Source organism: Melospiza georgiana, chromosome 3 (assembly GCF_028018845.1).
Source record: "Melospiza georgiana isolate bMelGeo1 chromosome 3, bMelGeo1.pri, whole genome shotgun sequence".
In the NCBI taxonomy this organism is placed as follows: Eukaryota; Metazoa; Chordata; class Aves; order Passeriformes; family Passerellidae; genus Melospiza; species Melospiza georgiana.
Genome location: NC_080432.1, coordinates 34,130,844 through 34,156,167, shown reverse-complemented (window position 1 = coordinate 34,156,167; position 25,324 = coordinate 34,130,844). Strand labels below are relative to the sequence as shown.

Below are 25,324 nucleotides of genomic sequence, written 5' to 3'. Positions count from 1 at the left end.
TCGGGATCCTCATAAAATTGTACTCACAATTTGCTAAGATACTGAGCTTTTAGAATAGCCAATTCTGTGCACCTATTAAAGGCTTCTTTCAGTTAAATTGTTAAAGATGCAGATCACTGTGAGATCACTTTAGAGCTCAGCTGGAATTGCTGATCAGCCTTCCTCACACAGCACCCTCTAGCCCACAACACAACACCTTTGCTAAACTATTATTTTGGAAATTTCTCAAAATTGATCTTTAAGATATCACCAGGCACAAACACTGAAAACCCTTTTCTCACATTTTCAAGGACCCCCTTGTTAATACCTCACAATATATTACATAAAGGTTCCTGTTCCTGTTCCTGAATGTAAAGGATACAAAAAGTATAACAAGAAGTAAATTATACACAAAATCTCTTTGAAAATACTAAAATTGCAAAACTAAACACTCAAAAACTAGGAAATCCCATTGCCAGGACATTGTACAATACAAATTGATCCTCTTTTGTTCACAGGCTTTGTGGCACAGTCCTTTCTAAAACTGCCTCCAACAAGCAGTCTACAGCCTGATTAATTGTAATTTGAGACCTTTTCTTGCAGCGTCCACCCCTAGAGTATACAGATGCTTTATTAACACCAACTTGCTGAGAATTCCAAATGTCTTAAAACAGGACCAAAACAAAAAATCCCCCCAACCAACTCCTTAAAAAACCACATAAACTCAAAAAACTAAAAGAGAATATTTTCTGTCTCAGAATCAGGATATCGACTCAAAGAGACTGAGAGAACCAAAAATCTCCTTGGAGCTGCCAGGAAGCCATTTGGGATTCCTGGGACCTGGCTGTCAGACTGCCTGGTGTTGTGCAAAACTTTATATATCCAAGCACAACTGGTGCCTTCAGCTGCAGCTCTGAGAGCTCAGGAAATTCAGGCCAGGTAATGAAAATGAAGAAGAGGTGGTTGTGACAAACTGTGGAAGACTGAGATGTGCCCTCCTCAGTACCACGGGCTGAACAAATATGAAAGCCCTGGGTGTCAGACTGCCTTTGGCAGTCCATGCCCCCAGCCCCACAGCGATCCACGCTTGTCCCTCTGGGCTGGCACTGCCCCAGCTGCCTCCCTCCCTGTGCTCCATGTTCCTGTCTCCTTGAAAGGGAATGGAGCTCTGGGCAGAAGCACAATTAGGCCCATCCACGCTGAGACTCCCAGAAGGAATTAATCCATTAAACACAACTAAAGCTGAGGCAGCAGTTCTCCATACAGGAGCTTTCTTTTATTCCTCCCTGGAAGAGGCACCGACTGTGGACTGAACAAGGCAGTAACCCTCTGGACAAATGACTGTACTGCTGTGTAATGTAGATTGCTTGTGGGGAAGTGGCTGAATTAGGATGATACAGGTCAATTCATAGTTATTATACGGGTCAATTTTTAAGGATGTGGCTTTGTGATCCTAACAGTGTACTTTTGATGTAGCTCCTGCATTTAAATGGAGTTATTTAAAGAACAATGCAACTCAATGGCAACAAAAAAGCCTCTGCAAGACCTTTGTTTATAAACAAATCCTTGCTTACATCTAGCACCAAGATATTTTAATTAAAATACATTACAAACAAATAAGAGTGAAAAAAGAAGCAGCAATTACATAGGAAGTAAAATACTGAATGGAAGACATGCAGGCTGCTTAACAAATTGAACAAGATGTGAAGGAGAGAAAATAAAGAGATGACTCAGAGGGACAGCCCTTGCTGTAACCTAATCATGAACTGGAAGTGAAGAGAAGAGAAGAGAATCATGAACACTGTGTATAAAAGCAAGGAGGGAGAAAATGACAGTTGCAGACTGGAGAGAGGCAGAGGCATGGAGGAAAGCCAAGTATTTAACATTTCAGGATAGAAAAGATTACTGTGGCAACAAATTACTTGAATTCCCCTAAAGGGAGTCATGTTCACTTTTAAAGGAAACATGCATAATAAAGCAATACTCATTTACAACTACACTCAAAAGAGAAAAATGAGCATTAAAAAAAGAGCACATGCTTTCACTAAATTTATTGGTGAAATTCTGAAACCTTTAATTCTAGCCATATATGGAGCAGTCGCACACAGCAGATTTTTATCTAGATTATTAAAGCTTTGTATTAGATGCCTTGTCTTATGCTTTGGAAAGCTCTGTGCAAATCTATGTATGTGATTGATAATAAAAACAACTAGTAAAATAATATTGAAATATAAGCAATATTTTGCTTTTCTAATGTCTCTACTTGACTGTTCCCTAGAGGATCTTTCTCCCCTCCTTTTTTGGTTTATTATTGTGGGAAATTTTTAATTTTTTTGTTTTGGTCAATTTAAGCAGTCTATTATATTGTTGCAGCATTTGTCATTTACCAAAAGGCTATGGAACAGTGTTTTTTTTTTTTTATGAATGCATTGTTCTATTAGGTAAATCAATTCCTTCTGATACTGTTTGTCTCCATTTGTGGGTATGGCTCCAGCAAGGTCAGTAATTAGCTCCCAGGATAACGCTCCTGGGCCCTGCTGTGGGAATTTTACTCAGGAGGATGTCAGATTGCTGACCACAGCCTCCCACAACCCCTTCACCCCCAAGAGTTTCCTTCAGATAAATATTATTAATGATTCAGTGCTGCATATGGAGAGAGACCTGACCAGTGACAACACTTCGGTATCTTTTCAGATTTCATCGCCCTGAAATGAAAAATATGTTCAGATGAAAGAATTTCAAACTATTCCGTCATAAAGTATTCATACTATTGTTTCTTGTACTAAAACAAACATTCATTATCTTCTTTGATTTTGACCTAAAAATGATCGATCCTAAAAATTGTTGATACAGCTTCTTACTTGGGATATTAACTTTGGTGTATTAAAAGGGGGGAGCTGAGAAGAACCTTTTCTATAAACCCACCTGCTGCTGCTGAAGAGGGCACTCTTGGCTTTCTTTTACAATTCCCCTAATTATTTTCCTCAGTCTTACCCTCTGCCTGGCCCCACTGCAAAGCATTAGCAGGCCCATTTGTAAAGTAGTAGTAACACAAAGTGAAACAATGCCATAACTGTCATCCAAATTGTTCTGTACAGGGTACTGGAAGTGTTCAGTAATAAATGATATAAAAAGGTCTTTTATTGACAAGCTGCCATGTGCTGTTTGCATTAGAGAATATGAGAAGATGATGGCTGCTGCCCCTAGGTCCCAGTGGCATTCAACTCAGTGAGATAGCAGAAAATGCTTCAGTTTGCTTAAAGCATTGATAACACCTCTAAATAATTAACTGAGGACTTCCTGTCTTCAATTACTTAATGCTTTTTTTAACATCTTGAGAGGATTATAAGCAATTTATGGATTTCACATGATGAGCACATTCACCACTATTCCCACAAAGCATTTGTGGGATCATGTTTCCAAAGCTTTGATGTAATTAAAAATAAGCAGCAAGACAATGGTGCCATGGCAAGGTGCTCGCCTTCACGTCTGCCATTTGCGAGACCCGAGATTCAAAGTCTCCACAAATATTAATGCTACAGCTTCATTAATGTTCAACTGTTGCTCAGGGAAAAGCTGGCAGTTTTGGAAAGGAAAAAAAAAAGAAAAAGAAAAAACAAGGATAATGGGAAATCGAAACATACATCCACAGGGAATAAGACAAACAGTTCAAACATTTGAGATTATGTATGAAGTGAATTTGATTCTTTTATCGTATTCTTTTAATTTAGAGAGCAATAATTACCCACACTGCTAAATCACTCTCATGAATTCCACATTATTACCCAAGGAAGCTCCTGCAGAAAACAGCAAAAGATTTGATTATGACTGTCGGGAGGAATGATCACTTATTTCATTCCTGGCTTAACATGGCCGCACTGGACAGTGGCTTAACAGAACAGGCACATAAAAGAAAAAAAGATCCTTGTTTCTCAGGAATTAATTTCATTTCCTCTCACTTCCAACTGCTAAGTATTGTTGGCATTAAAATGGAGATATAACTGCCTTGGCGGAGCATGAGAAGTATTTTTCAATGGGCTCGATAAATCACTCCTTGTTGGAATGTTCCTTCTTCCCAGTGTAAACTTACCACAGCAATTCTAAAACATGTACCACCAACTCTGGCTAATATCTCATGTCCAGAAGCACTGAATATGGAGAGAGGAGTAATACACCATTGATGAATTTCACACTTGAGCATGACGTTGTGAAAGAGGAACAGCAATCTTGCTCTTCTGTGAGTGACTACAGCAGAGACAAACTCTTTTAAAGCACTAAGGGATCCACCCTGTTCAGGACTCATGCTTTGAGGGCTATTTGAGAGTGCCATCTATGCTCTAGAGGATTTATGTGCCCTAAGTCAAATTCTGCTCTTGGCTGGCTGTCATATGGTGTGTACAACAGAGGAATCTTGAAATTTCCTACTTGTGGGGCAAAAAACCTAGGGAAAAATTAATGCATTTGTGAGATATAAAAATTTAATGAGCAACCTGAGGTCAAAGAATGAAAAAAAAATCCCATGATGCTTATATTCCTGCTCTGTGTTCAATAGGAGCAATTCTAAGAGGAATTTTGGCTCAGTGTAACATTCAAATATAAGTAAAAATTAAATATATAATAAATAATACATTTGAGGTCCAAGCCAAACTTTCCCCCAGAATCCATGTATTAAAGCTTCTTTCATCAAGTATTTAGAAAAAGGCTATAAGCAATATATAATATTATAAACAGAATTTGGGATCTTTCCTGTTCTGTCTTCCTTTCCTTTTTATTATCTCAGACATAAAGTACTGGATCCTTCCCGATCCTACACTGCTACACATTCACAACAGCATTGCTGCACATCAGTGATGTTAAAAAAAAAACTTGAATCTGTATGAAGGGATGGCTGGCCTACACAGAATACCTAAGTCCTTGAGCACACTACAAAGCATGCATCTTCAGTCGAGCTGGACAGATTTATTTTAAAATTTTGAAATTAAATCTATTAATATTTTAACAAACAGCAGCTAGAAATGAAAGAGATTGGAAAAAAATAAATTTAAGATATGTAAAGTCATGATAAAGCATTCCAAACTGTGACAGTGCAGGGGATTTCAAACTTACTGACAAGTGGCATTTTTAATATATTAATACTGTCTTATATCTTAAGGACAGGACATTAGCCTGTCAAAGAGCTTTGCCTCCTTACCTGACACTGTGTGCTGCATTCTGCCTGCAGCATCAATGTATATAAGTCCTCTCCCCAGCTGACTGATCTGGTACTCTCTGATGATCCCATTTGGTTTCTTGGGTGCATCCCAGGTTAAATGCAATGCTGTGGAGTTCAGAGCACTGACTTCAGGTGGCTGAACACTCTCGGGGACTCCTTGGACAGTGACTGCAACTACCTGGAGACATATGAATTAAACAGCAATTTAATGTAATAGTACACCAGATACCATGATCAATGAGAATGTCACTTTTGTTTTAATATGTTGTTTGGGCTGGCATATCATTACCAAGGGGCTAGAGAAGTAGTTACTTTTTTCCTCCTTTTTCACAATGAAATCTGACCTTGAATACATTACATAAGTCTGTGTCTCCAATTTATCACAACAGGTTCACCACGTTTTAGCTGCAGTGTATGGCACAGGGTGAAACAACAAAAAACTGTATTGCTTGAAAACTCTTGATAACTCTCTTCCATATGGTTTGTCAGTGTCTCTGCATTTTAACTGCCTGATTTCATATATTTTAAGCACCAGTAAACATGGGGCTAAGTCTCCATATATCCCATGCAATCTGAACTCTATTGTAGTTATCTGCAACTCCATACTTCCATAAGGAATCTAAAGATTTTGAAAGATAGGATAAGTTTGCACTCGTTAAGTTCTTTCTACCAAAAAAATAAAAAAGGTAATTTTCTATTGACACATCTCCACCATCAGCTACAAAAGAAGTATTTCCAAATTACATTGGTTTAATAAGTGAGTCAGACTGTTTTCTCTTTGAGAATCACTTTTCTTTTTCTGTTATTACCACCATAAAGTATTTATATTATGCTGTAAATATAAAATGTGCCCTCTATAATATATTGTCTTAGTGTATTTGGTGGAATCAGTCCCCACTTGGAGACTTCAGTGTTTGCAACAGTAAACTCCTTAATTACAGGCAAGTGAAATAAGTAGGATTTATTATCAGGTCAGTGGTTGCAGCAACTGTGCCTACAGTTTCCAGACCACAGCTCTGTGTGCAGGCAGAGGGGACTATCCACCTATCTTCATCCCTCTACATCAGTGTTTTTTATTTTAGACTTCTGGCTGAGATTTGCATGAATAAGGAAAACATTTAAACACCTTCAAAAAAAAAATCAATCTCACAGATATAATAATTACAAAACAGAGTCATTACTCCTCACCTCTGCCCCACAGACCTTACCCTTGTAGTCCTAGAAATTCATTTTCAAAGAGGCAAGAATAATATTGTGAAAAAGAGGTCAGTTAAGAAATCGTTTTTGCAAATAATAAATAAAGGAGGTACTTAGCAGAATAAAAACCAGAGCTGGCTAAATAGTAACATTGGTGATTCAAAGTGATACACAAAGAAATGAAACTGAGAAAGGGAGGTAAGAGATCCTGTTTGCTTAAAACTGAAGCTGAGGCAGGTTGCACACAAAGGGACAGTAAAGCCTGAAGCAGGTGCAAATATAGAAAGTCAGCCAAGAGTAATATAGTGAAAGAAGGCTTTTCCACTGGAGTGGAAGAGTAAGAAGTTTGTTGAAAAAATTGCTAGACTATAACTAAAGCAAATATCTAAGAAATACCAAGGAAGAAGAGGCTATAGACCTCCTAGTGAGAAGCAAAAATTTAATTTCCTGGTTTAGAGAAGGCGCATTTTAATATTCTTTACTCTATTCTGCCATGTACAGCTTTCTCTTTAACAAACATCAGTTCCTACAGTGCAATTTCAGCTTTGCCAAGACTGAGACACTCCTTTCTTCTTGTGTTTGCTTTATCAACCTGGGGTTCCAAATATTCACCTGTCAGTAGCTGAATCCAAATCAGATTATTGATGTTTTTATCACTTACTCAATAATCAGCATGCCTTCAAGTTACACCTTTCCAAAAGCATTTCAATGTTGCCACACTGGCTGATAAAATCCTGGCACCAGTTTCCATGAAGCCCACTTCACTAACCTTGCTGCTGTCTGTGCAACCAGCCACAGTGCAGGCTCGCAGCTGGTAGGAGTACTCTTGGTATGGCTGGATACCGCTGGTGTCTGTGAAGCTCATCTCTGTTCCTCTAAAATGCTCGATTCCGTTTCGGAGGATGATGTAGTGAATAATAGGACCTATTATTCAGAAAGAAAGTTTTCCCTTTTGTTAGCTGAAGGATCCTGTTTCATGGGATAATAACCTACTCTGCATACAGAAAACATTCAATGAAATATCCACATGGTCAGAGTAGCAGATAATAATTCTGATTAAATGCTGAATGTCAATTAACAGCTACTTTTCTCAGCATCTGCCTCAGCATCTGAGCAGATCCCATTTTTTTAGTGAGAGATCTTCTAAGTCTCCTCACAGTTTGAAAATAATAAGCAAGATTTCCTGAAATCCCCAAATCTTTTTAGGATGATTGTCATTTTCTGATCATATTTGCACACTTATTATTAAAACTGTTCTCAAAAGAGGCTTTTTGGCACTTTGTAAAGATATAATAAGTTGTTTTTTGTGAAGACTCTCCTCTTACTTGCAATGAAAATTATAGCAACCTACAAAAAAGCCTTCCTGCAGAGTTTAGGAATATATGTACTTCAGTGACAGGGGTTAATTAAGACATGTTTTCTCATTTAGGAACACTGTCATTGGAATGATAGAAAAAGCACTTATAAAAATGTATCAATACCATTTGGTTGAAGTGGTTCCTCCCAGCTGAGCAGTATCATGTCTTCCCGATTATCGACTTTGGCCCATTTTGGAGGACTTACACCCTGTGGCACATCTTGCTTAGTGACAGCTCTGCTAACTTCACTGAGACCTCTTCCATAGCTATTCCAAGCAGCCACCCTGTACTCATATGTGACAAAAGGTTCGAGGTTCACATCTAGGAAAAGAAAATTACATTTGGATCATCTCAGTCTTTTTAAAATACAAAATAACTTTTTTTCCCCCCTGGGTTTACAGATAGAAATGGATGGTATTCTTTAGACAGGGGCATTATTTTATCAACGTTTTTGAAAGCAAGTTTACATGTTAGGTACTCATTGAATTTCGCTCATTGCATACCCCTGAAGTCTCCGCCCCGATTCACAGATTACTTCTTCAAAGAATTCTGCTTCATAGAATCATAGAATGGCCTGGGTTGGAAGCTACATTAAAGACCTTCTAATTCCACCCCCTCTGCCATGTGCAGAGACATCTTCCACTCGATCAGGTTGTTCAAAACCCATCCAGCCTGGCCTTGAGCAATCCCAGAGATGGGGCAACCACAACATCTCTGGGCAACCAGTTCCAGTGCCTCACCACCCTCACAGTAAAGAATCTCTTCCTAATATATCATCTAAACCTGCCCTCTTTTAGCTCAAAGCCATTCCCCTTGTCCTACCACTACCTACCCTTGTAAAAAGTCCCTCCCTGACTGTCTTGCAGACCCTCCCTTAGGTAGTGGAAGGTGCTCTAAGGTGCCCCTGAAACCTTGACTTCTCTTCTCCAGGCTGAACAACCCCAGCTGTCTCAGCCTGTCTGCACAGCAGAGGTGCTCCAGCCTTTGAGCATCTTCATGGCCTCCTCTGGATTCACTCCAGATGAGATTCACTCCATGTTGCTCTTCACACTGCCTCACGTTTATTTGGGCTATCGATACCATTCAGGCCATCTTTTTCTCCAGAGCAAATTATCTACACTAACAAATCACCAGTCTGGTCTGCCACTTTTCCTTACCTGTAAATGAATACTGTGTTGGACCTCCCGTGTAGACAGTCTCCTCTTCTGCTGGACACACACCTGCCTCCACCTCTGTTTCTGCAGCACTCTGTGAACTTTTTATCCACGCACAGATACTCTCCTTAGGATCAAAGCCACACTTTCCACAATGTGCTGTTTCCTCCATAGATAAAGGGCAAAGGACATTAGCCTTGCATTCTTCTTTTACCTAAGGAATACATAGGAAAATTTAAATATATTTCCCACATTTTCCTTTCTCTATAAATGCTTCCATTAGTATTTCTCTATCTTTATACAACAAAAAAACCATGCCACCACCTTGATTACATTGATATTTCCAGTATATGTGAGACCCTTTCAGCCTTTGGCCTGTCTACTGTCTTTGATCATTGATGTTTCTATAATCCTTTCTAAAAGAAACAGATTTTTTTTTAGGGTCCTTGGATGAAAGCATCACAAATTTTAATTACTGGAAGCACAAATGGCTGGATTTGTTGAAAATAGAAGAGTCTAGAATCAATGACAACAGGATTTTATCCAAGAATTTGAACATTCTGTTCCTGCAAAAGCCAATATCCTGTGGCAAATCAGTAGCAAATTCCCAGCCCCTCACACAGCTTGCCAAGTACACAAGAGGTCTCTGTGCAAGTCATTGGCAGCTTTTGAGGCTGAAAACTCCATCCATGGGCTATATAAATCATGTCTTCTGCCACATCACTACTAAACACAAGCTTTGCTGCAATAAGAGGACCTCTGCAAACATAAAGATATAAGATTTAACCCATAAAGTACAATTCACAAAAATATACACTGAGCATCCACAACTTTCCATTAAAATTCATGAAATAATATTTTTGCCAAGCCATAAGCTAGAGAGCAATAATTCTCATGAAATATAGGTTGCTGCAGAAAGAAATGTACTGCCAAATTTGCAACAAATATTTTTGCCCATTAGGTCCTAAACTTCAGAAGGAAATCCAAGCAGATTATACCTAATGCTTCCTTAATTCAAATATTGAAATTAGCTTCTCAGCTGATTAGAAACTTCAGCTAATTTAACTTCCCAAATTTGGCCCTTCCACAAATAATTACGTTGTGATAGATAACCATATAGGATGCAGGATATAGATGGATTGCATTCCCATGTAAAGTAGCTGCAGAATGTGTCAGGCAATCAGCCCTTTTGCTGTTAGTAAATCTATACATCTCAGAGAGCCAGCACGGCTATCTCTTCTCTACTGTGGGTAAGTGAAATACAAAGCACTTCCTTTGTTTATACTTTATACCTAGGGCAGGGATCTGCTGTGTTACCTACCAGAATTCATTAACCTGTTCTCAGCCATTTTCCCTTGCATGAGCTACTAATACAGTGCATGGAGGAACTGCAGCTGACTCATCACAACGCCTGGATTTTCTCTAGGAGAAAATGATTCAGCCCGAAAATGAAATTACACGAAAACCTTGACATGAAAAGGCAAAGATGTAAGAAATATTTCTGTATTAACTCAGCAGAGGAACAACAAGGACATAGGAACACCTGCATGTGGCAGGATGGAGTCTGTTTTACTTTTCTTATATATTTGGTAAATTCCACAATATCTTTCTGATTTCCCTATTGTAGAATTCACAATATCCAATGTTCCTTTTTCTCCTTCACTTTCTCTCTCTCTCTTATCATAAATATAAATACAATTTTATAAAAAGCATATACATATATATTATACATATATACAACAATTGAGAACATTTTTACAGCATATGCATAACACCAAGATGCTAATTCTTGAGGATTTCTGTTGAATTCAACATGGAGTTGCAGGCAAAATTGTCTCATGCTGATGCCAGGGCACTCTTGGAAAAGACCAAATTAGCCTTTATGGTGTTTAGTTTACTCTGACATTAAAATAGAATGAGAATAAACTATATAATTCATTAGGCAGGAAAGGACCTATCCTAGTACTGCTGAAATTTATGCCAAAATGGCCTCTGGTTTTCTGTAGGATCAGGATTAAGTCCATCAAGAAAATGTCAATTGCTTTATTTTTATTTTTGGGGTTTTTGTGGATTTTTTTAGGAGCTTGGGGAATCATGTCCTACTGCCTGCTCAAATTGAAATGTTATAGCATTTTTATACTTCAGAACTGGCCATCCAATTTTAATTTCCACTTAATGAACATCATCAGAAACAGTGGTCACAGAATGGAAGCTGGCTATACATGTCAGTCTTGTTAGTATGCCAGCTTTTAGCCACTGTACTAATCTGAAGTGCTGGGCAACACTTCACAGAGGCAGCTAATCATTATTAATTCCTTTAGAATTCATTGCAATAACATCAATCATGGCAAACTCATTCGGTATTAATATGGATGTAATGTGAAAATGAATAATGCACACAAGAGTTTTTATATTCCTATTTTAGAAAAATAGTTATGAACAGTGTATTTCTCTTTCCATCATCAAATCAGAGCTACCAAGAGATTTTCTATCAATTACCTTCATCATCATTCCAGCTGAAATCTTGTCAGAGCAAACATATTTCAAAGGATTATATCCAACTCCATTACAGCATTCTTCGCTCTTTGGAATAAGTTCAGTCTCACAGCATTTTACTGGCACTTGGTCATTCTTTCTAACATGTGCGAGGGACTCACCACTGGAACCTGAGCAGCATATGGTATCTGACTTATTCACGTACTCTTGCCCACAACAGAACATCCCTGAAATGAACAAACAAACAACAAAAAAAAGCTGAACATGAAATTTAAGTAAATAGATAGATAAGAAAGGAGAAAGCTCACAGTGCAATATATCTTGGCATAAACCCACCAGCAGCTGGAATTATGCAGATTTAGCTAAAGTGAGATTAAATTCAAACGTGAGGTGACTGAAGTAAGCATCCTGACTTCCAGACCTGCTGAAAACAATCAAGAATTAGAGAAATAAACAGGGTGCCCTACAGCCAATGCTCACCACTCCTGAACTTTGTAAAGAACTTTGCTATGGAATGCCACACCAGTGTACTGGCCACAACAGGCTGGAGATGGATTGTTGATGAAAATTTCCTGTAGAATGTAAATATTTTATATTTTAAAGTAGGAATTCATATTAGGTACCTAGAACGCAATGGGTCACTTGGAAAACACCCAAAGTGAAGCTTCAGTCATCTCATACAGAGAATTATCACTCAAGAAGTTGACATCTATATGTAAATTGAATTTCTACAATGGAATTGATAAGCTGCCAAACAATTCCACTATTTTTTCTGGTTTTAATAATTTCATTTTTAAAAGGAAAGCTCATCATAATCACTGCAATTTTCCACATATTCATATGAAATACCAGGGTTGAACCCAACACCATCTAAAGAAAGGGGTAAGTTTTAACTCAGAACCACTACAAACTCCTCTATAATTGCAATGAAATAAATGCTATTACTAATTAAACTAGGAAGATGTCACACAAAAACCAGACTGTGATATACTCTTACATCTACAATGTAGTTTGTGTTTGGCATCATTTCTGTTGTATGTTGGCATTTAAAACACGTGCAAGAGTGGCCACTTTTTTCACTGCTATTTATTGCAGCAAATCTCTCTTAGAAGTCATTCATAATGAAAATTAATCTTTAAAGGTGTGATCCTGCTAAAGCATTCAGAACATTTCATTCCAATCACTGGAATGGCTAAAAATGGTGATGTTACTTGCATACTTTACCTTTTATCAGGGCTGGTTCTATTCACAGCAATCAAACTGTGAGCACCAGCTCTTCAAGAAGTAAAATATTTCCTCTTATTCACACCCTTTTTCCAAATTGTCCTAGGATTCTACCAATTTTAAAGAGAGAATTAATACAGAAAAGGACTCAATTCAATACTAATAAGCAACTCAGACAGCCCCAAGGGACTTTTGACAGGCAAACTAAAATTTTGATAATGAACTGTTTTTCTATTGAAACAAACAAAGCTGTATGCTTTCACTGTGAACCTCATCTTTGTTTAACTGAATTAAATTTTTCAGCCAAGACTTCACTCACATAACAAGAAGTGACTCCCTTTCTAGTTTCTTTGGTAAACCATTACTTCTTTAATTATTATCAACCTTGTTCCAGTGTGATAAATTGCTAATTACTTAATACCCTAATCAGCGTTCATTCTTTGCACAGATAAACTGTGACAGCGCCATTAATTTAAATAGTAATTTCACTTAATGGCCAGAACGGCACACCAGATTTTTATGCAGCATTTTCTGAAGACTGCATCCATCACTGCAATATTCTGACATAAAGATGTCTGACGTGCACTAACTCACTTAGGGAGAGCAGATGTTGCAGAGCAGAGTTTGGTAGTAATTCCCAGAGTGCATCACTTCAGCATGAATGAGCTGCAAAGGTAGAGGTAGACAATCTTCTGAAACTGCATTGCATAGCCCCTGACCTTTCCTTAATTTATCACGTGTAGCACTTGACTCCTGAACCTTGACACCTCAAATGTACAATTTTAAATATGCTCCAAGAAAAACAAAATAGGACCATGTAATATTGATGGATTGATTTTCCTTCTAAAAATTGCTTTATTCAATTGCCTAAGGATCCAGAAATTCCTATAAACCCTTGCTGAATTCAGTAAAACATCAAAATGTAAACTATTTGTTTGTAACTCAGTTGGAATGCGTGTGTCATATTTTATATATTTGTTTTATAGGCACGTAATGCATTATAACAAAAAGAAAATCCATGGGCTCGAAAAGACACTTCCTGCTAACACTGATTTCTGTCAACAACTATTTCATGTTCATCCCCAGAAACTGAAAAAAATTTATAAACCTAGCTGAGTGATGAATTACTAATTTAGTAAATCTGCAAAACCAATGCTTTCAAAAGGGAAAAAATGAGTATTAAAAGGCTTAGCCTTTGGAGCCAGAATAGAGGATCAACAAAATACAGAGCCAGTGTACATTGCAAACTACTCCAAAAATCCTTGGCTTACATGCGGGTATTGCAACTATTACAGATCAGGAACCACAACAGTACAAAGCATCATCTTTCATGAGTCTGGGATGTCAGTACAGTGGCATTAAAAGGAAAAAAAAAAAAAAAAAAGAAAAGACAGTGAGAGTGAAAATCCAAGAGTGGTTTTAGCTGACATTATCCTTTATAGCCAGAAATAGAGAACTTTGGATAATCACACTGCAGCAGTGGGGCTCAGGATGTGCCTGTTCACCAATGCCAGCCTTTGCCAGTAGATGTCTCTATGGTCACCCCACTAAATAAGGCCAACGAGGGGCTGAAAAGGGAACCTAAGAAAAGAGAAATTAATAAATAAAGAGAAAAAAAGTAATGTGGGATGGATGAAAAATCTCTTTTTGCAAGGTAGACTCTCTGAAAAAGGTATGTAATGCCAAATGAAAAAATTCTATGATTCAAACTCTTAAACCAATGTTCAATGCAAACCTGGATCTAGATTCAGCAAAAAGACACTGATTTTGAATTGGACATACAACAAAATGAGATTGTGTACAGGGCTTGCACTTTTAGTGAACAAGTTTTCCTCTTATGTTTTTTTTGGAAGGACTTAAAGTTCTCAAATAAAAGCTTTAAATTGTCACTAGATTTTTAGCTATGGCATTCATTGCCAAGTGCAAAACAGTGCTTCAGAAGCAATTCAGCTTTTGCATAAAACCACCCCCGTTACCTCTTCTCCTTCCAGACAATGAGATCAGCCTTCCAATTACCATATTCTTGCAAAATTCTACTTATCCATTTGCCAATGATAAGTAAATTATGTTTTTGTGTAAGAGCATTTTTTCCATTAGAATAATTACAATCATTAGGATAGGAAGCAGGTAGATTTTTATGCCTGGCTTGTGCATTTTCGTGATGTATTTAGCAAGGCTGAATTACTCCAAGAAATTAGGCAAAAACCAATTGAGCATGATCTATATGATATGATAAGAAACCACAATCTATTCTATGTTTAATGCAAAAAGAATACGATCTCTTTTCAACTGTGATGCTAATTCATCTTTCCAACCTGTATTTGTGTTCAGCTGTGTGCTGGCTCACAGCGTAAAGTCCTCACAGAAAACCCGTGAGCAATGAAAAAAGCCACTGTTTTCTTTTTCAATGGCCAAAAAAATGTCATCCTGATCCATTCTTGGGAAAAATAGTGTAAATGATTGAGCGCTATAGGCTAAACACATTTTTAAAAGAGAGATATAAAGTTTTTTTAAATATCTTTATTTAAGGGAAAAAAAACCTGTTAAGAATACATATATACTGAAATGAAGAACATAACTTTCATCCCAAGATACCTGTATTACACTCCTACACAACTCATCTGCCCAGAGAGAGCAGTAAAAACATAAACGCTACCCCAGCAGTTCTGTTCCAACAGCATCTGTTAATTCACTCCATTTATAAAATACATATTGACAAAGACAACTGAACTGGGACCAGAGAGATTTGATTTGGTGTGAGAAAGTCAATTCAATGTGATTTTGTTAAAGGGCTCCTGCAGGCAAATAAAAGAGTTTAAGTAATAAAGTACATAAAGAGATGTTTTATGAGCCAGCCCTGTCTTGTGGCAGCCACACAATGCAGGGCTATGCAGGAGGGCCTTGCTCAGAGCTGGTATTGAGAGCATGCATGCTGTAGATCAAGCACAATTAGGGATCACAATGAGAGGCAACTAAAATCATGCAAGCAGTGCTGCTCACAGCTCACACCAGGAGTTGCCAGTGGAAAGGAAGGATGGCATGGAAAGCACAGAAACCATGGCAATACTCATCTCATTACCTCATCCAGACAGTCAGCACCCAACGAGGGTGCTCCTACTACCAGAACCACCGAAGGATCCAGGGAATACAAAAAATTAGCTGAAGACAGAGCTTGTTTTTTGGAGAAAGGAGGAGTTCAGCCTTCAGATCTGGATTCTTAGTCATATGTTAAGATTCTTGGTCGTACAACTAAGAGGCTCAAACTGGCACACACCATCACTCAGCTTTGTACACCAAGCAAAGCTGGGTACTAAACCTTCATTATTTCTGTATTTTGAAATCAGACTCCCTTTTCACACCACAATAGTTTCTGAAGTCTTTTTGTCAGGCTGAGAAAGCCTAAGGTTGATGGGATATAATTTGTCTAATAACCGTGGAAAGAAAAGACACATGAAAATATCTGAATAGGTTTTCTAATAATACCTCCAATGTCTGTCCTCAGATAGTTGCAAAGTGTTTTATAAGGAAGTAGAGCTTGGATTGTACCTCTAAATGATGGAGTAATTTCCTATAATCTCCAAGAAATTAATGGGATACACCAGATGAGCCAGTGAGCAGTGCTGGGGATTAATTTTTTGTTAATTTTAAACTACAGCAGGTACAGCCCCATGTGAGGGATGAACATGAGAGTGACATAGACCACCAAGCAGACACCATTGCAATCTTCAGTTTCCAGGTGACTAACTCCACATTTCCAGAGCAAATGGAAAAATCCCTGCACTGGGATACACGGTGGCGCAAGATGGTCAATCTAACCCCACTGAGGGCACCAGTCCTGTTTCCAGACTTGCACAAGGAAAGATCATTCACTCCTTTTGAACTGTCTGGTTTCCTCAGCCCCTGCAGCTTTTGCACAAAGGCAAAGAAGGTTACTGCAAGCTCAGCATTTTGGAGTAGAGCAAAATAGGTGACTAAAGTGCAACAACATTTTAACAAATTGGCACACAGACTTGAGTGTGTCACTTCTGAATGGCTGGTGTCACAAGAGATTTAGAAAGATGAAGAGCTTTTATTCTTGAGGACTTATCACTTACCTGTGAGAGGTCTGTATGCAGTCCCTTCCTTTTCATCACCACAACAGACTGAGTCCATGCTTATGACCCTTCCACCGCAGCACTGCTGATTGAAACTGTCATGCAGGGATCCACCACAGCAGATTTGATTGCCTGATGTGGAGTAAGGCATTCCCTGGCAGCAGGAATCGCCAATTCCAACTGAAACTCTGTTTTCCTCTTCATTAGGGCAGCAGACTTCTCCTGTCAATATAAGGATGCAATTAAAGATTTTATCCATTTATAGCCCTTGAAATTCCTGAGAGCCTTTCATTAGATAGCAACAAATCTGGATTCACACAGCTTCATGTACAGAACTCTCCAGGTGAAAGCACAGAATCACTTGGTGGTTTAGGATGCTATAAAAGTATTGTATTAATTTGTAATAATGATTAAAGAAATGTGCATTCATTAATTCAGGTCAAGACTCTGTAAGATATCAAAAGACAAGCATGACAGAGACAAAGCTGAGAAGAGCAATGAAAATAATGTATGTGCATATGACAATTATACAAATAAAACCTTTTTGCAATTGCAGCTACACAGTAAAGAGAGCACACTCTTGCTGTGTTTAACAGAACCATCAGGCCACTTATTCTTCACAAAAAATTTTCTTGTCTCCTTCAAAATCATTCCAAACTCGTCTTGATGAATCAATTCACAATGCTTAAAGCATTTTTCATGTTTGAGAGTCGTTAAGAGTTCATCTCACAGAGAATTTAAGGATTAAACTCACTTTAAAAATTAAATACCACCATCACAATTGGTGGGCTTGGCTGCAACTTAAGCAAAATTATCAGCTTTTACAGGAAAAGACTGTAGGATAAGATTGCCAATGAGACTGACACTGTAATGGTGTGGTGGGGTGGGCTGGAATAAGGTGTTGGCTATGAACAAAGCACATACTGTTATAAAGGAGCTGGTGAATCCAATTGAGCTGATCCAATGTTCTAATATTTTTATATTATTTTTCTGTGTTGCAGTGTTTTCTGTGGCTCAAATGTCATTTGGAAGGAGGAATGGTTTTGTTTTGCTATTGAAGATGGATAGTAGAGTTGAATGAAGTATTTTGATTCCTGAATCATAATCAAAGAAATGTGTTTTGATTTTTAAAACTTATCCTTCTCATTTAAACAATATCTCAAGTTTTTTTCTTATGAAAGGTTGGGAATTAAAAGACAGAGAGCTCCAAACTCAATGCATCTTTTGTCAGAAATAAACATGTGCTGAGATTGTAACAGATGAGGGAGAACATTGTTTTCCTTTCTCCCCACATTACTTGCCGAAGAGGTGCCTGGGTGGTAGTAACATTATTTGTTCTGCCTCCCATCTTAGTTCTGGGATGGATGTTTGCACTTCTTTGTGCACTAGTGTTTCTGCCTTCCTGAGATTGAGATTCTGCCTTCCTAATTTGTAATCTTCATGCCTCCAGACCAGTATGCTTCAGCACATCCTGAGCTATTGAGCTGGCCAAACAACATCTGGGAAATATGTATGCTTAGAGAGTTTCCTGTATAAATAACTTTATCAAATAAAGTCAATAATAACCAAAAAAAGATGAGAACAAATTTTTAGAGTATAATAGTAACAATCCATCTGGGTACTTCATCATATTTTCCTGCATTCCTCGGAAGCTAATTTAACTGCTACACAGAGAAAGTATTAAAACACAGACTGTAGCTTACATCTATTGGAAATAAAACTAATTTTTTTAAAGAACTATTAGACATAAGACACAAAGGATCAGTAACCTTCTCATTAACCTCTCAAAATGGGTTCCATTCCAAGCTAGGCTTGAAAATGTTCTCCCTCTGAAAACTACTATGCAGTCTTACCAGTTAATTGTTATCCTTATCAAACAATGACCCACATTAACATTTAGCTTGAGGTTATTAGCATATTTATAAAAATAAAAAAGGAAAAAGTGACCAACAGTGTTCATGTTGCTGCCCTTTAGAGTATAGAAAAATAATGCAGCAAGTATACTTAGAAAATTTGTTTAAAATCATGTTCGAACATTCACTGTTTCATGCTTGTGGGCTGCTGACTGAACAAGAACTACTCTCAGACATAAGACATTTTGTTCCACTGTGGTTTTCTTTCTTGATGTAAACAACATTAAGCTAGTTAACATAGACCACTGGATGGGGACAGAGGTCACAGTATAATCTCTCCATTTCAGTACACTGAGATTAATGAGGTCAGCAAAATACACTTCTCTGGTTCTTCCATGTGATAGAACTTTTCTGATGACATCATGGAAGGCATTCTAATATTGTGATATATTAATTACTTTTTAAAAGATCAGAACTTGGGATGTGCTGAACATGTTGGCAAAATGTCAAGCATTTCTGAGCCTACGGAATGTGTGCCAGCTCGTGAGTAATGGAAGCATTTTAGCTCCTGACCTGACAATCGCCTGCAAAGAGTTATATGCTCTGAACACTGGCCCCATGAAAGGTATCTCTCCTCCCCCTCTTCCTCCCTTTCCTGTCAACAATGACCTCCCAACAAACTGGAAAACCAAACTCTGGACAGTAATGCAGAAGCACAGTTTTTGGCAAACTTCCCAAATCATTCTGAGAATAAGAAAAGGATAAATTACCATCAAAGTTAATGCACGTGGGAGGCATACTTTGATCTGTAACATTAGTGGAAACAAAGAGTAGACAATGTAGAAACAAGTAGAAGTGATGTCATCCAGAATATCAACACCAAAGGCTAACAATTGTTCTACAACAGAAATGGCTATGGAAAATCATGTGGGGTCAAGTCAAGCAGAGAACTAAACTTCACCACTAAATTGCCTGATGGTGTTCCTATTAAGGAGAACTGCCCTCCCCATTATGCAGCACTTACTGCAATTAAGTATAGTTTGGCACAAATTAGTTCTCTGGGAAATGACCCAATCATCAGGTCTCATCAATTAAGCCTTTCTTGTACCAACAGAGTGTACCGTGTTTGGAAGGCAAAGTGAGCACAATTTCCTTTGCACCCAGCACAAGTCTCGAAGACATCTATATATCTTGATAAATCTCACATTTATTGTTTTCATTCTCCTTGATTTAACAAACACATCAACTTTGTTGTTTTGTTTCATTCAAGCAGTGGAAAGGATCTGTCTCTTACCTACTAAAACTCTGGTGTAATAACCACCACAGCACTGATGTTTCGGCTGCACAGCATGTATCTGCCCACCACAGCAAACCCCTGGTGAATTAAGAATAAATGGAATGTACTTGTCCTCACAGCACTGGAAGCCAGGTTTATTGTCGTGCAGAATCCCATTACAACATACCTAGAAGTAGTAAAAAAAAAGAAAAAAAGAAAAAAAAGAAGATCAGTAAGAAGGCAGTATCTGTTAAACAGCACATAATGTGTTGTCTGGCAAAACAATGTATATGAAAACATGTATCCTAGTGCAGACACTAATAGGAGTACAGTCAAATAAAATGTGACTTGGCTAAAATTCTGTGCCCTCCAGCATTATCAGACTTCAATAAACTACTGTGTATCTGACAGAATGCTGCTATTCTGTGGCCTTCAACCATACTGCACCTTAATAAAATAGTCCATTAATATGAATCATCTTCATATGCCTTGCAGGCTGTTTGAGTCTCTCAGTGTGGAGTAGATTGCAATGTGGATTTAGTCTACCATCACCTGACCCTTTTATTTCTTCCCAATTCTTTTTTTTTTTTTTTTCATTTATGATGAAACCCTTACAACTAAAAAAAAGAATTTCCCAATATGAGCTTTTGGGTTTTCTTTCACATAAAAATAAGTGGAATTATCTTCATATATCACATGACCATAGTTCTTCAGACAATGTGATCTCAAGAGAATAGTATTTATATAAGGACTTTTTTTTTTCAGAATAAAATTTATATGGAAATGAATTTTGAAAAGGCCTTTTAACTGTGGACTTCTTTCTAGGTGCTGTCGAGAAAATTATATGCTTGAACAATCAAATATTTATTTGTACACTTACTCCTGTGTCAGTGGAGTGGCACACTGAATACCCAGCAAATCATACAGCACAGTCAGTAGAATAACCATAAAAATGGTAAACTTGGAACCTACAGCCAGTGCAACTTATATCAGCTTCTTCCAGCTAGACATGAAATGGAGCTGGCAGCAGAGCAGAGATGTTAGAGCACAGTTCCTCCTTTGTCTTCTTTTGAAATGGATCTCTTCCACTACTGCCTTTTACCATGTCCTAAATCAGGTTAGTTAAGCAACAAAGAAAGAGTGTTGCTCTGAAGGATCTTTAGTTTACCTAGGTACTTTGACTATTATTTGAGAAAAAAACTTGTAGAAATGGATATTAAGGGCTCAGGGCATCTCTTTTGTATTATAATTATAATGTTAATAAAAATGAATACAAACAAAAATATTGATTTTCTGATGTCGTAAACTTTCTTTGACTTCAGAAGGATGATGTTTTGTTTTGTTCACTTTTGAATGGCCATTATTCCATGACTCTTGGGAGTATTAGGTTGGGTTCTGAAGTTACACTTTACAGTACATAAACAATAGGTAATCCACAATTAACATCAGGTAGAACAGAGGCGGTTCCTGTTTCCTCATTATATTTTTAGGTTTTATAACTTCATATGCTTTAAATTATGACACTGTTTTCTGCTTTTCCAATGCACTTTCTCCTTCAGCACCTATTTTAGACTACCAGTGTAGCTGAATTTCATAATTTTCAGGAATTTTGGATCTCTGTAGGCACTATTATATTATTTTGCTGTCCATTTTGTCACTGGTAATATAACCCAATCTATGAATTTCATTAACCTACTGTTCTTTCTTCCAGATCATTAGCTAAGATGTCAAATAAAACTCAGCTTTAGAACTCTTGTCTGCTTCCTAGCTTTTGGATATTTTGCAATGACTGGCATGCACTCCAGGCTGAGTTTTTCTTAATTTACAATTGGCTCCAAAGAAATCGGAAGGTTTACCTGGTCTCTCTGTATTTCCAAATGGCTAAAAAGCATTCTTAAAACCAGAAACCCAAGTCCTATTGAGCCACTTTGTTCAGAATAGGTCACCTTTAGCAAAGGTTCTTGACATTTGTAAAAATGCCCTTTGTCTTGTCCATTTTACTGCAACCTGAGCTTGAGACAGCAGCCAGAAATTTTTTACCTGCCTACATGAAAGAAGGCCAAACACATGTTCCTTGGGCATTCTTGGTCCCAATTTGTGCCCCTTGGGAGTGTCTGGTGTCTCCCTCTGTGATCTGTCCAGCCCAATACCAACTCTTCTTTTCATGGATTTCATTTGTCATCCCACTTTTCATTCTTTTTACTGATGGCCACCACTCAAATTTCGCCTGAACACTGTCTTTCCACTTTTCAGATTAAAAAAGTGCACATCATTGGCTTTGTCCAGGCTCAAATGCTTGAGCAGCCATTTTACTTTCCATGAGGTGCCTCCTGTTTTAAGAAATGTCACTCAAGTTTTGAATCCTCTGTAGAAAGGGCTGCTCTGCATGCCAACACCAGCAGGGCCATTTTAGTACTAACTCCACAGCATTCCATTTGAAACACTGCTTGTAAGATTGCATTATTATTATTATTATTATTATTATTATTATTATTATTACTGATGTGTCTCATTTTCTCCTCAATTCCTGCACAAAATCCCCAGCTGTACATCCAGATGTGTTACAAAAGTTTCAGCAGCTACTTTCTCTTGTTAAAAATACATAAGATCCTCAGTATTTCCTAACAACCTATGGACAGTTTCCAAAGAGGGGCCCAGTCAGTTCTCGAACACATTCAGACTCTCATCTGGCATTACCAACTGATACAGTCAGTGCTATTATTATGTAGTTTCATAACATCCTCTGCAGTCAGCTGTAAATTGTTAAAGAACACTTTTTTGGCAGTCCTCTAGAGATAGTCTCTATTTGCATCGATAGGCAGCCCAAGGATTCTGCAATATCAATCCATAAAAAACCCCAAAACCACTCAAGTAATGTTAAATTTGCATCACAGAAAAAGAAGAAAAGCAGATGGATTGAAAGTTACAGTGGCAGAAGGTTATTATGAGCTCATCCTCTCACATCTAAATGCAACAGCCCCAACTAGGTGGTGTAATCCTGTACATGGAAGCAGAAGCCCTGGAGTGAACAAATACAGTGCCACCAGCATTTTAGGCAGGTTGGAGATTTCACTCTTGTAAAGAGGGCTGAATGCTCAACATACACTTGGTAACCAAAGATCTTTACTATCTATGGAGATGATACAAGATGTTCATCCTTAGCTGTCGCAGGAGCCTTTAAAAACATCAGCAACTTCACAAAGCAACTCACAAATCAATCCTGTCATTCTCTTCCCACCCAAGCACACAGAGGGACTGTGATGCAGGAGCACAGGGACTGGGAAGGGTTGGGCACAAAGGAAGGCTTATTATGATGCTTGAGAAAGGCCCAGTCAGCCATGACACTGGCACAGAGTATTAGATATCAAATCTGGCAGGCAGGGTTACACAATATTGTAACAATTTTTAAAAATACTCCAAACTTATCTAAGCAACTCTCTTCTAATTACAATTGTGTCATCCTTGATCCCTCAGCTTACTGAAGACTTTGCTGAAGGATATTATCTGGCCTTATGGACACATGCCAGTTGAGCTAAGACTGATTTACTCAAATAAACAGATGTGCTAGGTAGCCATGTTTATCCTTCTTGTCAAACGCTTGCTGCCAGGGCCACTTTGTGAAATAGCAATTCACAAAACACTCTCAGGAATTCCTATTAGCTACAGGAGTTCATTAAAAATTTCTGCCTGTGGAGCAAACACCAGAGTAATGATTGACCCATCATGTTCTCATGTGAGAGGGAATATTTTAAATTAGCAAGGCTCATTCTTTTTTTTTTTACTTAAATTATCTCTGAATCTTTACAGACACCCTTTTTCAGCTAAGTATACTCACTCAGGCATTTCTTTTCTCAAACTGTTGTTCTCTTTTGGTAATTGATACAGACTTAGATCTAAAATCCATGAGCAGAAATTATTGTTATTCTCTTACAAATCACTATGTATTATCTTCCTAAAATGAGATTCATTTCCTGCTTTCAGGTGTGTTACAACAAGAAGTGTAATATTTTTAAAGGTTCTCTATGCCTGAAAGAACTTGAAAAGAATTTGCACAATATTGGTAACATTAATAGTAAATTTTGCATAAATATTGATGGGATACCCTTCACCAGTGTCAAAATGTGTTATGTTTCACTGCTGACACCTTTGAAGCTAGCTATCAAGCCACTGTTTTACTCCTCCTGTTCTTAAAAAAGAGTCCTGCTGGTGTTTTTAATAAATGGCACATTAATTACAATAGTAAAGGGGTAAACCTGAACTTCCTACTAATGTCAGTTGTGTTTGATTAGTTCATTAACTACAGATTTATACAGCTTGTTGCACTTGAAAATAAAAAGTGCTAAAGCTGTATTAACACCTTCAGTCAGGACCTTTTTAACCACTGATGCTCAGACTCACGATGCAAAGGAAGCAGAGATAATTAGCCCTTATGCCACTCCTTTAATTACATTTTTATTGTACCTGTCTCATTATTTTCAGAGTTCACCTCAGGATGTCACCAAAAACAGATGCACAGTTTGGCAGCTCCATGGTTAATAGAGGAAAGCCTTTCCTATTGATACTGAGCTTATGCTACCTGATGGGTGAAACTCAGGCAACAGTCCCTTGTTAATTGAAGTACCTCTGCAAACCTCATGGTCACGAGACTTCACATACAGGTAGAGTTATGGATCACATCTTATTGAAAACATCTAGAGAAAGACTGACAATTTTGGCAACTTGGGAATACTCAAGCAGCACAGTTTGTCACTGTAAAAGGTCCATAGGACATCGGGACCCTCCTGGCAGCAGACAAAATTCAGCATCAGAGTGTATTCTCAGTTCTTCTGAAAAAATACACACACAAAAATATTTCTAAATTCTTTCTGTGTTCAAGGAATAAATCCATGCAAGTCTTATTAAACACCAGGGTAAGGATACTAGGAACAAGAATGTGTTAGCTTTAGTTAAAGTAACAAAGAATCCTAACATTGAAGCAGAAAACTGGATAACAACTAGAAAGAAGTAGGGATCTGATACAAAGATTATTTAGGATGGGATGAATGTTTGGTCTTCACTGGTCCTAATATCAGTGCATGTACCCATGAATGTGCATGGACACATGTCCCTTGCAGTGGAAAGGTCACCTGTCCCCAGGTGGCTCGGAGCGAGCTGGTTTATTTGCAGAGCACAGTCCCAAGCAAAGAAGGCTCCAGCCTGGATCCCAAATGCAGAGCACACACAGCAGTGCAGCCAGGCTGCTCCTCACTGCCTTGCTCACAGAGCTGCACCACATGGCTGGACCCAGCTCAGCCAGGGCTGGATGAAGAGTCCCTGCATCCCACTCTGCTGCACACTGACAATACACCCTGGTATTTCTTTTACTGAAGTGGATTAAATTTTGGAGATCTCTTATGTAGCTGAATCATAACAAATCCCTCTTTTTCTGCAGTGCCTTACAATAGCAAGCTGATGATGCCAAATGTAATCCATAAATCCTTA

General features: G+C 38.0%; 1 protein-coding gene across 1 annotated transcript in view; it reads right to left on the bottom strand.

Moving 5' to 3' along the window:
* The window catches only part of USH2A (usherin), a 372,550-nt gene that overhangs the window by 73,451 nt on the left and 273,775 nt on the right, over positions 1-25,324 (bottom strand). The window contains exons 48-54 of the mRNA XM_058020039.1: positions 19,862-20,030; positions 16,715-16,936; positions 11,400-11,623; positions 8,904-9,114; positions 7,870-8,067; positions 7,158-7,312; positions 5,171-5,369 (exon numbers count right to left, since the gene is read on the bottom strand). Of these exons, the coding sequence (XP_057876022.1) occupies positions 5,171-5,369; positions 7,158-7,312; positions 7,870-8,067; positions 8,904-9,114; positions 11,400-11,623; positions 16,715-16,936; positions 19,862-20,030 (1,378 nt within the window). The remainder of the gene's footprint in view (positions 1-5,170; positions 5,370-7,157; positions 7,313-7,869; positions 8,068-8,903; positions 9,115-11,399; positions 11,624-16,714; positions 16,937-19,861; positions 20,031-25,324) is intronic.